General features: G+C 42.9%; 1 protein-coding gene across 8 annotated transcripts in view; it reads right to left on the reverse strand.

Annotated features, from left to right (window-relative positions):
* Nucleotides 1-10,410: 10,410 nt before the first annotated feature.
* LOC137804160 (receptor-type tyrosine-protein phosphatase mu-like) overlaps nt 10,411-14,779 on the reverse strand; it is a 137,970-nt gene continuing 133,601 nt past the window's right edge. For 7 of the 8 annotated variants that reach the window (XM_068603231.1, XM_068603282.1, XM_068603265.1 and 4 more), the window contains 4 exons: nt 14,505-14,630; nt 12,580-12,743; nt 12,235-12,370; nt 10,411-11,300 (listed from right to left, as the gene is read on the reverse strand). In XM_068603231.1, coding sequence (XP_068459332.1) covers nt 11,247-11,300; nt 12,235-12,370; nt 12,580-12,743; nt 14,505-14,630 — 480 coding nt within the window. In that variant the 3' untranslated portion in view covers nt 10,411-11,246. The remainder of the gene's footprint in view (nt 11,301-12,234; nt 12,371-12,579; nt 12,744-14,504; nt 14,631-14,779) is intronic. The other variant, XM_068603256.1, reaches the window with a different exon arrangement.

Consider the following 14,779-nt stretch of genomic DNA (forward strand, 5'->3'; position numbering starts at 1 on the left):
AACATTCAAATGAAACACAATTGTTTCATTTCCACGTGACAAGAAAATCCCCTCAGCGTCGTTTCATAACAACCGTCTTTGACACGAGGCTGGACAGATCATCCGTTCATCTCGTTAAGAAGATCAAAAAAAGCAAACCTTTTCCACTCATTTGTCGGTGCCGCTAGCGTAGCTCCGTCTACTTGTTCATCGCTGAAGCTGAGTGACAGATTTGCCTCTAAGGGGCTTAAACGGCTCCTTTCAGAGGGCGGAGTTCCTGAAGGCAATTCCCCCCTGAGGGGCAGACGAATGTTCCACCAGATGTTGCCTCGTTACATCTGCAAAGAAATGCTTCAAGACAGAGTGACCAAGGACCTCCCTGCACAGCCTGACATAACAAGATAGATTACTCACACATACGTTTGGCAGTATGTGCAGAATGAAGCGCTGCAGGTCCTAATGATGGACGGATGTTCATGAGGATTGAGATCAGATGGAAGGCCGAGAAAGCACAGAGCAGCTTTCTCCACCATGGAAAGAATCCCTGGTCTAATGACCTGCGTGGGCTGAAACAAGGATCTTGGACAATTCTCTTCTCTTAAGGGACTGGAGGATGCTGCAGTTTTGCTTTCTATGTCTGATGTTGACTGTGGATGAACACAGAGTGAGTTGGAGCAATCCTGAAAGTTAATTGATCTGTCTAGGCTGGAAACTGATTGAAATGTGTTGATTGAAAAGAAAATTGCACTTAGCAAATAAGCAAGTCAGTTGCTCGACGACAAGGAAAACATTGTAGTGCTATATTTACCAGACAGAGAAATGTCACTTCAGATTTTACTCAAAGTATAATAATTAGTATGCCTTATTTATAAAACAATCTGGCGTCATATTAGAATTGAACACTCAACCTTAAGCAGAGATTCTGTAAATATATGTACATTGAGCTGACGATGCCTCTTTCGCTCCTCAATTTACAGTAAACTTGAATGCAGTGCTTTTAATGTGCGGTATTAACAGTTTTACTTCAGAAAACGTTTCGAGTAGGCCTAGTTCTTGCACCGCTTCCAACACCAGCATTCACAGTGTAGTGTCAGGGGGTTGTACCGAGGGCAGACAAGGGTGGGGCAGTGCAAAGAGAGCAGAAAAACAGGCACAACCAGAAGCTAATGAAGGTGAAGGTTTATGTTTACATAAACATAAAGCATCCCAGAGGAGAAAGTGGTTCTTTTAAACAAACAAAAACTCAACACAGCAAAGTCCAGGTTATGACACGATCCTCTTGGAGCCATCCCTGTTCTTTTCCTCCACAGAGTTGTCCGTGCTCATACCACTTGTCCTGCTCCTCTCCCCCTCATGGCTTCTCCTATCTACCCTTGATCACGCTTCTCCAGCGCTGCCTCAATTAGGTGCCTTAAGCATCCGCAGCTGGGTGAGGGATGAGGCAGTCTGGGAGATGTAGTGCCGACCGCGGCGGCCATTTTGTGGTGCGGGCGCTGATCCTGAGTGGGAATGTAGAGTCCCTCCACGAGCTGTCCCCCCTTGTGAAGCCAGAACAGTTAGAGGAAGGGTGAACAGTAGAGCAAAACTGGGTTTGCCCAAGGGTCAACCGATCAGCCCAATCCGGTTATTCACACAGAAACACAAAATATGCAAAAACAAAATGACTCCACTTACCAAAGGTAATTTCTACATGCTCGTTTCTTCTTTTGAAACAACCACTGCCATCCTAAAGTAGAGCTTGGCAGCATCTGCAATGCTGCTTTAATTAGCAGAGGTAGCGTTATATTTCTGATAAGTTAGTATCAGGTCACCAGGGGAACACAGTCTAACTCATGGAGGGAAAAAAACACATGAAGTTGCAGCTTATTCACAGTCACATCGATGAAATACGCCGGTTTGATTCAGCCTCCAGTTGGCTTTCTGCTCATGTTGACAATTTTATGTTTTACATCTGGAAGGAAATCTGACAAGGCAGGTCATACAAAAAAAAGAAGAAAAAAAAAATTGACTGACATGTTTGACTAAGTTGCCACAAGGAATTTTCCATCTTCTTATCTGTATGAGCCACAGGTCTCAACCACTGAGAATTGCTCTTCCCCCCCATGTTACGCCTGCAGAAGCAGAGATAGGAGCGTTAACACAGAGACGCTATGGCTATTAGAAGAAATAAATAAATTATCCTTTATTAACCCCCTTGGGGGAAATCTTCTCGGCATTTGACCCACCCTTGATTAAGGAGCAGTGAGCTCCCCTGTGAGCAGCCAGGGGTCAGGTGTCTTGCTCAGGGACACTTCGACGTGTGAACTGGGGATCGAATCGGCTACTTTGCGGTAACAAGACGACCAACCACCCCGCTGTTTAGTCTCCATGATGATGAACTTTGCCTCTTTTACCATATAGGAGAGAAAACAACGATGACGTGGTGTGAGAGAGAACTCTGCGCGGCCCAGTTGTACAACTCCACATGTAGTTTTCTCCCTCCCGTGAGAGGGCAGGGCAGCAGCAGCGTCGGTTTGGGAAATGATTCAAGAAGCCAAACATGAGTCATGCTCATCCTCCTCTTTGTCCTCGTCGAGGTTAGAAAATGGTGGGAGCGATGGATGTAATCCCAGCACTGCCATCATCTCACTACAGGCAAAGATTACAAGCCCGGCACACAAGGCTGCACAGCAGAGAACGGCCTGCATAGGGTTGCATGTGAGGTCATCTTGATTGGCTAGATATACACGCTCGGAGCAATGAGATAAGCGCTTGAAAAACACAGCAACCTTCCTCTCAAGGTAAACACGTTAGTGTACTTTGAATATGTCCCTCATTAAAACCACGAGAGAAGCTGTGGGGAAAACAGACGAAATTGCAAAAAAAATGACATGTTTTTCACAGTGAGCAACAGCAGACAGTCATGCAGGTAGTTTAGCTTTTCTTTGTCGAGGTTTTTGATCAACAGATGCGACTGGAACTTCTTCTGTGGTGCTCAAAAGGAGTGAGAAATGAAACATTCTCTCTACTGTCTTTCCCCTCTGGAGAACGCAAACTGGCCGCAGGTCTAATCCAGGCTGAACTGATTTATTAAATGCTTTTCTTTTCGAAATAACCTACTCCATGGTACAACATGGAACTATATCCTCGGTCTCTGATTTCCTTTCCTTCCGACATTACCGCTGGTGCTGTCGTCTGACTGCACACGACCACTCTCTCTAACACAAAGTGAGACAGTTCCCTTGTCACGCATGTCTCCCCGACATACAACATCTCTACCGCCTAATTAGCGCCCGATGAGCACGCTGCCCATAAGCCGAGCCCCGCTCCAGATCTCCATCAAGATGCACTGTCTTGACACCTTCTCCCTTCTTCAACTCCCTTTGTCGGCTCACCATGTTTGCGGAGCGCCGAACACAGGCGAGCGCCGCTCAATATAATGCGTTGGAAGATAAAGGGACTGACTCCCTGCCATGCCAAATCTATCTAGAACGCTATTATGGTGCCATGGCAACAGATGAAGACATGCAGGCCTCTTTGGATGGGGGCACCGCTGGTTCACTCATCTTCACTGCTAGACTGATGGCAGGAAAGCTCTACGGGGCTGCTATGGCAACAGACTGATCTTATGTAGAGAGGGACTGTCGGCTGCCACGTAACACCGGGGCCAAGCCGCCAGTTTCCCCTTCAGTGGCAGGGCATTAGATGAGGACTTGACCTTGGGCAGATTCCCAATATTATGTTGTATCTCGAGGATTTTTTAAATGATGGGGACAGATATTCTAACACCAGCATGTGTGTGTGTGTGTTTTTGTGTGTGTGTGCGGATATTCTTTTTGCCTGCTGGATCCGCTTAAAAAATGGTGAAAGTGATGCAATATCCCAGCCATACACCAAACTAGGCTATCCACTTGTGAGTTGACACTAAGCTTGCAACTTCTAAAATATGTAGTCTCAAACTACTGAAATATGTATGGCACATCTGTGCCCGGGAAGACTGTTTCTCCAGCCTTTTCACATGCAGCCTCTAACCAAGAGCACGACAGCACCAGAAGGCTGACAATGCAATCCCCATCAAACTGTCAAGGGGATGGGGACAATGTCAGGGGAGAGGACACATCTCACTCCCTCCTCTCCATCATGGAGGAAATATGAGATATGGATTGGCCTCGGATGTAAGACCGAGACAGGCCCGCTTTTTTGTATGTTAAGCTGGTCTATTGATTGATCGCTCGCTCCCCGCTCAATGGCAGGGCTGGAACTGAAAGCAAATACCCGGAATTATTGGAAGCCGGCTCAAAACAGCTGCTGCATCATTCTCCAAAAGAAGAACGGGGATGCAGGACTGATTGGAAGCTTTTGCAATTTTTGCCAAATTAAGATGAATGCGAGAGGTGATTTAAAGGCGGTAAATCACAGGCCGCATGCGGCCCAGTCTGTTGTCGTCAATTAAAACATACAGAGCGGAAAGCCACGTGTGGGCAAGTGAGGTCAACGTCCATTTCTGTTCTCAGACAGATTTGCCATCCAGTCGGTGTGCGATTGTTTTTGTGGTAGGAAAGCAAGAGGGGGGGTTGTGGTGGTGAAGAGATGAAGGCCGGATGAGAGAGAGAGAGAGAGAGAGAGAGAGAGAGAGAATAATCCAGTCCCTGGAGATTGAAACAGGCTGTTGTCCTCCAGTTGCTTCAGCTACCCTTTGACCTGTGTGTGGATCTGCAGTTGTTGCATGAGTGTGTGTGCGTGTGCACGTGTGAGAATCTGCAATGCTGTATGTGTGTGTGTGTGTGTGTGTGTGTGCGTGTGTGTGCTGGATGCTTGCACTGAAGGAGGCTGCATTCTGCATCCTGCAATTCAGCGAGCATCTTGATTATGAGAAAACACACCACTTAATCTTTCATCAGCAATTGGGGAGTCATTACATATTTATTGGTTTATTTATTACATTGTTACATTCGCGCAGAGAAGACCGGGTGTGCGGACAATAATATGATGTTCATGACTTCAATGTGCATAACAGCAATGGAGACCAACATTATATACTGTATCTATCTGTGACACACATCATGTGCATACATGTGCTGAATGATGGGCATTGCAATACACATCCTAACTGAAATATCTGCTTATTGTCATCAGGCCATTTCATACATTATTTTGTACATTAACCCTTTTCTGATTTCTTTAGGGGATAACGTGATAATTACTTGACTTGAATATGAGCTTTGAGGTAAATCGAGTCTATAACAGAGTGCTTGATCGAGCTCTCCACAGCTGACGGTGTGTCTCTGTGAGCTTTGTCTGCACGACACTGCCATCTACTGGACATGCTATGCCAAGCCGCAGCGCCATCGATAACACCGGCCCTGGGCCTCTCAGTTGCAACTCATGAAACATTCATCAACAAATGTAATGCCTACCATTTTGGAAAATTGTGAAACTTGATTCCTGCTATAAGATGTCCTGGATGAAAGGTTATCTCACTCTCGTTATGAAATTACAGTCAGGCTGTGAAATGAAGCTACGAGTAACTTTAATTTCTTCTTTGGGCTCTTGCGATATGTTTAACTCTTTAATTTGCTCTCATTTTTTCCCTTTCCTCCCCTTAGGGCTCTTAGTATATGTTTAATTGTGCATATCATTAACTCTCTTAATTCAATTTTTCTTATTATTTTCCCTCCCACCTTAGTGCTCTCGCTTGGCTCTCTCTCTCTCTCTCTCTCTCTCTCTCTCTCTCTCTCTCTCTCTCTCTCTCTCTCTCTCTCTCTCTCTCTCTCTCTCTCTCTCTCTCTCTCTCTCTCTCTCTCTCTCTCTCTCTCTCTCTCTCTCTCTCTCTCTCTCTCTCTCTCTCTCTCTCTCTCTATATATATATTTAATTCTTGTATAGAAAGAGTCCATGTCAATATTGAAATGGAAATGAAAAGCTTTCTGTGAAATCATGTGTGTTATTGGTTCTGTCACATTCATTTTACATCATGAAAGCTTTTATACATAGAAGCTCGAAGCTCTCGGTGATTTACAGGAAAATAGTTCTGGAAGGAGCGAGTGATGAAAGAACTATTGTATTCATTATTATTGTATATTTTTCATGTATATCTTTAATAGTGCATATACAGTAATTTACTCTTTCAAAATCTTTCATTTTTTCCACCTTTTTTTCCTTCCTGTGTCCACACCAAACGAGAAGATTACATACAAAGTCATTGCAAAGACGCAGATGGACGCGAGTAACTCAAAATTTGCGGCGGGAAGCTCAAAACAATTTGCCTCATTCGCCCGTCAGCGTTTGAGATGTTCCGCCGGTCTTCACTGACGTCGTGCCACGGTTGAATAAGAAACTACGAAGGATCAGACGCATACAGACGCAGTTCCTGGAAAGGTCGATCAAGTTCACCGAGCGGTGTGCCCACGCAGCTAGCCGCGCGCAGCTAGCCGCTCGCGGTTCCTGGAAAGGTCGATCAAGTTCACCGAGCGGTGTGCCCACGCAGCTAGCCGCTCGCAGCTAGCCGCTCGCAGCTAGCCGCTCGCAGCTAGCCGCTCGCAGCTTGCCGCGCACAGCGACTAAGCTCAGTGAACATCTGGTGTGGCTTCTCCCAGTAGCTCCTCTCACTTCATGCCTCGATAGCAGGAGCAGCCCCCAGTCGCTCTCCTTGTGTGAGCAGAGAAATTATTCACCAGCAGCGCAGCAACGAAATGTGAAACCATCCCCGGTGCCACGGCGCCCGCGGCTCTGACCGACTGGAGCAGTGTGTGAGGGGAAAAGATGAGACGCTCAGCTTCCGTGAAGATGTGCCAAAGATTCCTCCTTTTAGAGATTCCTCATGGCCCTGCTGCAGCCAGTACATATAAACTAGTTCAGTGCCAACACAAGCCAAATGTTCATTCATTTTTTTAAGAAATGGAATACGCTTAGAACCGAACATTGACGACTGCTTATTAGTCATCAAAGTCCACGGCTTTAATACTGGACTAATGACAGTAGAATTGCAAAGAGTTGTATGGTATTTGCACAATAATAGGCTCAAATAAAACAAGAACTGTGTCAAACCGTATTTACAGGTCTATATGCTTACTTTGCTATGAGTAGCAGAATGCCACTGAAAGCATGTTCACATTGACCTCTTGTGGTTAAACGCTGCATGTGTTGCAGCATGTGGTCTGAAGCTATGCTGCAGCTTTATCTGCTGCAGGTCCTCATTCTTTACACCAGTGTCAAATTAGCTCTTTGCTTCGTATTCACTGAACAATCAATGGAAATAACTGTACTAATTAATAACCAGAAACATTTATAGGCAAGTAGTTCCTGTCATTTTACACACTGACACTCCCTAAGGAATTTTATATCGGGAATAACTTGTGTAGATGTGTTATGTCTCTCTCTCTCTCTCTCTCTCTCTCTCTCTCTCTCTCTCTCTCTCTCTCTCTCTCTATTATATATATACACATCTTTATATTTAAATGTATTTTCAAATAATATATATATATATATATATATATATATATATATATATATATATATATATATATATATATATATATATATATATATATATATATATATATATTATATAAAGGTATGACTATTGTATAAATTGTATAATGTCTGCTAATCTGCTGGCCAGCAGTGTCAGGGTATAATTAGGTTTGACCTTGATTTAGACTTTGCAAGGAAATACATATACTATTAAAATATGTGTACTTAATATTACAAGCACGTTACTCAGTTGCACACGGTACCACTTACCACAGTGCCACTTAAAATGTTTTGCACACTCAAACACACACACACACACACACACACACACACACACACACACACGCACACACACACACACACACACACACACGCACACGCACACACGGTCACGTCAGTACAACTGAATGATAACATGAAATGTTGCAGTAAAGGAGATATTCTGGAAGAAAGTGCAGGAAAGGTTCTTTCCACCAGAGGGAGACAAACCCAAAAGAAGCAGAGACACGAGGAGCCCGAGCAGCAGAGACTCATATCTCATATCGAGCTGTGTCACAAAATGTTTGTCTCTAATAATGTTTCTACAGTTGGTACATAGGAACAGGATGTACTAAACCTTTTTTTTTTTTTTTTTTTTACAGAAACAATCCACAACTTGGACCAAGAGACGTTCATAAACATACAAAATTTGTTTCCAAAGATGATTTTTTTTTTGGAGGTATTCCAAGAAGTTTTTCTAACCATTAATCAACAATTATTTATTTCAAATATATAATGTATGCAATACAATGCAAACAAATAATTTGTCAATAGTGCACTCAAAAATCTAGTTCATTTATTAGACAAACATATTAGTGTAATATTGTCTCTCTCGTAGGAATGCAGAACTCCCTTACGTTATACACGGTGTAACTGGAATAGAGATGAATGGATGAATCCACTTCAAACAAGCCTTCCTCTACATTTACTAGTTAAGTTGAGAAGCCACTTTTGCTGGACATCAGTGCATAATTGAAGTTTTTTGTTATTGTGCTATAAGTCCTTGACAAGCTTTTTAGAGGTCAGTCTTTGTCTCTTTCTACTCTGAAAACCAAATCAGTTTTTTTCCCCAGCACTTAGGACAAAGACTAAAAGCTTGGTGTCAATTGTTTTATAATTTAATTTTCAAACATTTGTAGAAATCTGAATATTGCCTTTGTTTCCAACTTCTCAAAGTCACCAAAACTGTAAAGCATGTTTTTGGAAAGACTTTTTGAGAAGAAGTGTGCAGATGGTCCGGATGTAAAGTACACCACACATTTCTTCAAGGTTAAAACTTCTGGATTTAGTTTGAAATAAAATTCAGGGAGCAACACTAAATTATGATGTGTCCCAATACACCAATAAATACTAGAGTCTCAACACATCACCTGCACTGAATGTTTTAGGTCCCAAATACATTTGTGTGATCTGCTGCGACCTTATGAACCATCCCGACCCCTCAGGTCGTCTGGTTCTGGTCTACTTCCTGTCCAAAGAGTCAGAACTAAACATGGAGAAGCAGCGTTCAGCTTTTCTGCTCCACATATCTGGAACAAGGTTCCCGAAAGCTGCAGGTCTGCTGAGACCCTCAGAGACCCTCAGCTCCTTTAAATCCAGATTGAAGACTTTTCTGCTCGCTGCTGCCTTTAATTGAACCAGATTTAAGGATATTACGTTCTGCATCTCACTATTGCATTTTATTTCTTACACTGCACGGCAACTTCTGTTCCATTTTTTTTTGCTTTTTGACTGTTTTAAATGTTTTATAATTGTTCATAATTGTTTTCAAATCTTGTTTTCTCCTGTATTATGTTTTGATGCTTTTAATGGTTTCATGTGAATTGTCCTGCTGTTGAAATGTGCTGAACAAACAAACTTACCTTTCCATGCCTTACCAAAAAGTTACATCACCGCCTCTCTAACATTTTAAATATGTATCACGATTACCCTCCAGCAGGTAGCATCGGTTGCACGCTACCAGTGGTAGCACGCTGCGCATGTGGGGACCTCGTCCTCCATTAGTGGTGCAAACGCCGGAGGTCGGCGTCGCACGGGTTCCCTCCACAGAGAGCCAATGAGATATATCCATTTGGGATGATGTGGGAAAATAAACTTTGGCAAACAAAAAATGGGAGATACTTACATTTTGTTCAGGAACATAAACTTTACAAATGATTCAAAAAGCATTTGTGAATCTCCACAAACCACTTTTCTGATTTCTGAAGCGTGAATGCAATAAGCCGAAGCTAACGGCGGGCTTTGAAGGAGCTACTCCACGGTGGCGTGAGTAATGAGGCCGCAAAGGCGCGACGATGTTTTGTAGACTCATTAAACTCGCTTGTGAGCAACTGCATTTTTTAAGACACTTAAAAGCTTTAAAATTCACAAGAGGGATATTTAGTTACGTATTTCATATAGCATATTATATTCCTGTTCTGCTACTATATCCTCCTCAGTCCTAAATATGGTTCCTTTAAAATTGCTGAAATATTGCATTTTATCGGTTGTACAGTTTGTTCTGAGATGTTGACAAAGCTGCTGTATTTTGACCAAATTGCCTTCAACATTATCACAATGATACATTTGATATTCTCACCAAACGTTGAGGCCAATACGCAGCATCTGAACTGCAGAGTAACAAGTCAGACAGTTTTTTGTGGTGGTTTTGTTGTCCAATTAGCCTGTGAGAACTTAAATTGTATAATTACATTCAACAAATACACTTCAAAACATAACTCTAACCACTTGCATAACATTATAACTAAAGATATGAAAACGGATCAATATCGTGGCACATTGAAAAGTTGCAAACACGGAAGTGATTGTGTTGTTCCTCATCGCTCCAACAGATGTCCCTCTAACGTCATCTGTTCCAGCTCCATCCACAAGACCGAAATACACAATCCAACGTTCATATTGTAGATACATTTATATAATATCTTTTTTTCTTTACAGTGGAATTGATCCGTCACACAAGTGACTAAAAAAAAAGCACACAATACAGTCAATAAACCGAACTTATAGAACATATGATTGTCACTTACTGCGAGTCACAAAACAAGTACATACTGTGAATAAATAATCTACAGAGATATGTACAATATGCACAGCAATAATTCAAATGGAAGAGCAAATAAAGCTTTGGATCCCTGTACAGGAAAAAAGGTAAGCAGATGTAGACTGAGCCAGCTGTCCCCAACATACAGTATTAAGCAATAATCATCGAGAAGTCAGAAATTTACAGGATATTTAGTAACATTTAGGCTTTGAGCTCCTGCATTTAATGACTTATAATAATGAACATAAAACTGAAATCAGAGCGAATCAAATGAACACGTTAACGCTATGTACAGTATCGCATTCCACGGAAAACTGGAGAATATTTAATACTCATCGTCCAATGAGGATCAAGGCAACAACCACGGGACTACAGGCGGCTGAGAGAGACAGAGGCAGAGAGAAAGAGGGATCCAGAGAGAAGGAGACTCACAGCAGAGGAGGAAAAAAAACAAAAAAAAACACCCTCATTGAGCTCCTGCTGGCTTCCCGGTACTGACAGAAACAGAACACTGTACAACCCCGTCAGCTTTCCCCATCGAGGAGAAGAGAGCTGGTCAAAAAAGAGCTGCGTGTCTGGTTGTGTGCATCCCTCTCTCCTGTGGAGTCGGTAACACACACGCACACGCACACACACACACACACACACACGCACACGCACTTAGCACAATGCACACATGTGAGCTGCCGCCTTCTGTAAAGTCCCAAACTTTAAGTCTCTGGTGGGTTCGGTGGCGCGTTACCCAGAGTTCAAGTACTCCAGTGCCACTTCGTAGCAAAACTTGTACTGGTCCTACGAGACGAGAGGAAACAAACAGAAGCATCAGCGTACGCGGCCACATGAACCGGCTATCTGCATCTGGGCCTCTATCAGGAGAACATGTGCAGCTTTAATCCAGCCGCTCGGTCAATTACGGTACTTTACTTATTTGTTTATGAATATGCACCGTGGAAACATGATATCATCTGAAATAAAGACTTTACAGCTACATTTTGACAAGCCAGGCCCGTTTTCATCTCAGATATTGTGCTAAAGTATTCACATAGATGTACAGACACACACATATGTGACGCTAACAATATGAATAAAGCAGAGGTTGTGTAGCCTCTGAGCAACTGTGGCTATGAAAAAGGGGCATATATGATCATTTTTAAACATGAAAGGGTCATTTTGATAATTGAGATATGGAGCTACACGCACTAATCAAAACAAATAATAAAATCACTGACTAAATGTTTGTGTAGCGTGCGGCGAGCTTTCAACTATATTTTCACTGTAATTTCTGGGCAACAACATTTCTTTCTTTATTAATAAAGTAAACAATCTGAAGGGAATCAAAGTGTAAAACACAATTTGAATGAGACCCATGTGAAATAATATTTATTTGTGTATGTCCATTAATTAAATCATCTACCTCGATTTTCAAATGGTTTCGATGTATAATCTCTCAATGCTAGAGGTGCTTTTAAAGGGCCGATCCGCCAATTTTCAAATGAAGCTTAATGACAGGACTGCAAAACTGATGAGCTTGTAAATGACAGAAAGCATTAGATATGTATCTAATAATAATAATAATAATAATAATAATGATAGTTTTTTTTCTCGCCTCAACTTTATTTAAGTAATAAACACTGCTGGCGCGTCCCCTTCACATAGCATCAGGTCCTATGGGAGGTTATAACAAACTCAAACAGGTCTAACAAAGTGCTGCTGCAACGCTCCTCACCAGCAGGTCCACCATGTTGGGTTTATTGTTCCTCAGTGTTTTGACAGCATGGAAAACATCCACAGAGCGCTGGTGTTGAAGCATCTCGCACACGATGCTGATGGCACAGAATGTCCCGCTTCGGCCGCCTCCATTCCTAAAGTTATATATATAAAAAAAAAAAAACGAGACCTGCGTTCACAAATAATATAGAAGTAAGCATTCAACAATCACGCAGATGGAGGGATGCAGAGTTTCACAGGGTTTCGATGCAGTGGAGCTCTTCCGTCAGTAGGTGGGGATGTTTCATTTTTTATGGCAGCGCAGACTGAACTTCCCTCTGCGCTCAGTAGCGTGATAACTTACAGACAGTGGACCACAGTGCGTCCCTCGCCTCCGTCGTACTCTTCCTGCCACTTGTCCACCTGTCGAATTAGCTTGAGGAAGGAGCGCTTGGACATGGGCGTGTCCCTGTACATGGGCCAGCCCAGGAACTGGAACTGCTGCACCATCCGGTAGCCATCCTGAGGCTGGAGGGGGGGGGGAAGGACACACTGGTTAACACACACAGTAGGAGGGGGGGTTAATCGCTGCTGTGCAACAATGCAATCAGACTGTAAAGATGCAGCTAAAGCTAAGCCATGATGGGGACAAGTAGGGCAAGAGATGGATATGGGCAGAAGGAGTCACTGAAGAGATGAATGTGCGGATAGATAGGTTGATAGATGAGCAAAGTCTCAGCTGGAGACAGATAGTTAAGAGCTACAGACACTCTAAATCACACTCAGACATATCGATCAATAACACTTGTCAGAGATCATGTGTGATTAGATTGTATTCCACTTAACGCAGCGGTGGTGCTTCTGCCGTCCAGACGGTGTTATAACACGGCGGTATGAGGAGTGATTGTTGACAACTGTGGCAGACTGTGTGAGGCTAAGGAGCTTACGCAGGAGACTGCAGGTGAGGTCAGGAGCCCGGCTGTGCAGGGATGTATGGTTGCTCAAAGTTAAAAGGTCACAGGCAGACCTACCTGTAGTGTAGTGTAGGTATCTAGCCATGCATGTTTTACTTTGAAAAAGTTGTGAGATATGAGTCTCTGACATTTCTTCCTTCACTCCAATAAAAAGTGAATTTGGTTTGTGGCGCTCATATATTTATAATACACCGTTTAAAAGCGCGCTTAACAACTTGTCCTTCCACAATCAGCGTGCTTGTTGCTCTTGCTCGCTGTTAAACGCTTTCGTAGCGGCTATTTCTTCATTACAAAGTACTTCCAATAAAAAATGTTCACAGCAAGGTCTGTGAATTATCAAAAGGAAACAAGATCAATCCGAGTGGTCGCAGGATGATTTATTTTTCTTGTGAAACACTGGATAGAAATCCTTCCAGAAATAATACTCTGTGACTGAGCTGCTTAACATGTGCCGTGGTAGAAATGTCACATGTCGACCCTGCTTGAATTTAGGGGGAGCACTGGTTCCCAAACTCTTTGGCTAATCTCTTCAGAACAAAGCGATCGTACATCATTCTTAAATCTGTCTATAAGTTGAGCTAAGTATATAAAAAACACTTTTTTTTTTTAACTTAAATTCTTTCATTTGATTACTTTGTTGGGGCCTGAAAGCATTTAACAAGAGAAGAAAAAAATAGAGAAAAGTCAGAAAAATAAATATAATTTGGTGCCCAGGAGTAACAAGGAGATTGTTTCTGAAATTAAATGTTGTGTATTTTGGATTAGACATTCCTTTATTAGTCCCGCAGTGGGGAATTTTGCATGAATTGCGGTGGAAAAGGAAATCTTAAAAAAAAACCCCCTGCTAAAACCAATATGATGCCTGGATATTGATATAATTCGGGTGGACTGACCCTTTCGGGCAGGTTCATGTTCTACTCAAAGGGTGTTTGTCGATGGAGCAATCAGGGAGTTCAACTTCTACCTTTTTTTTTTAACTACGTGTGAAAATGTCTCAAGCTGTCAGAGAGCCACGTGACTCGAGGCGATCACACCTCGGTCCAATCACTTGTGCAGCGGCATAGTTAAAGAACAGAACGACTCTGCCACTGCACAGCTTGAACGGACAGGCCGGCGCATGAGTGGGATGTGTGATGTGTGCAGTCACACAAGAAATTCGCTGTTGCGATGAAAACCACAAAAAAAAAAGACAAACTAGTTGTAAAAGTTACAAAAAAAGAAAAAGGCGCCGGCAGAGCAGAAACACGACGCCATCACACAATTGCAGTGTTTGTCCCCGAAAAGTTTGAATCGTCACCCTCCCGTGTCGCCGTACCCGCGCTGCGTTGTAAATCCGAAATATTCTGCTGATAATGTCCTCCTCCAAGTCGGCGGAGACAAACTCCACCTGGATGGGTCCGTGGCGGTGGACTCCGTTTTCTGGCCAGTACTGTGGGCACAACTAAACAAAATAGGCACGGACAGGTGTACCAGCACACACACACACACACACACACACGCACGCACACACACATACAAAGAGAGAGAGAGAGAGAGAGACAAAAATGGAAGAATATTCATCAGTTTCAGAGTCCAAACTCTCTCAAGTAA

Source organism: Clinocottus analis, unplaced genomic scaffold, assembly GCF_023055335.1.
Source record: "Clinocottus analis isolate CAN_PGR_092001 unplaced genomic scaffold, fCliAna1.0.p SCAF_11, whole genome shotgun sequence".
Classification (NCBI taxonomy): Eukaryota; Metazoa; Chordata; class Actinopteri; order Perciformes; family Cottidae; genus Clinocottus; species Clinocottus analis.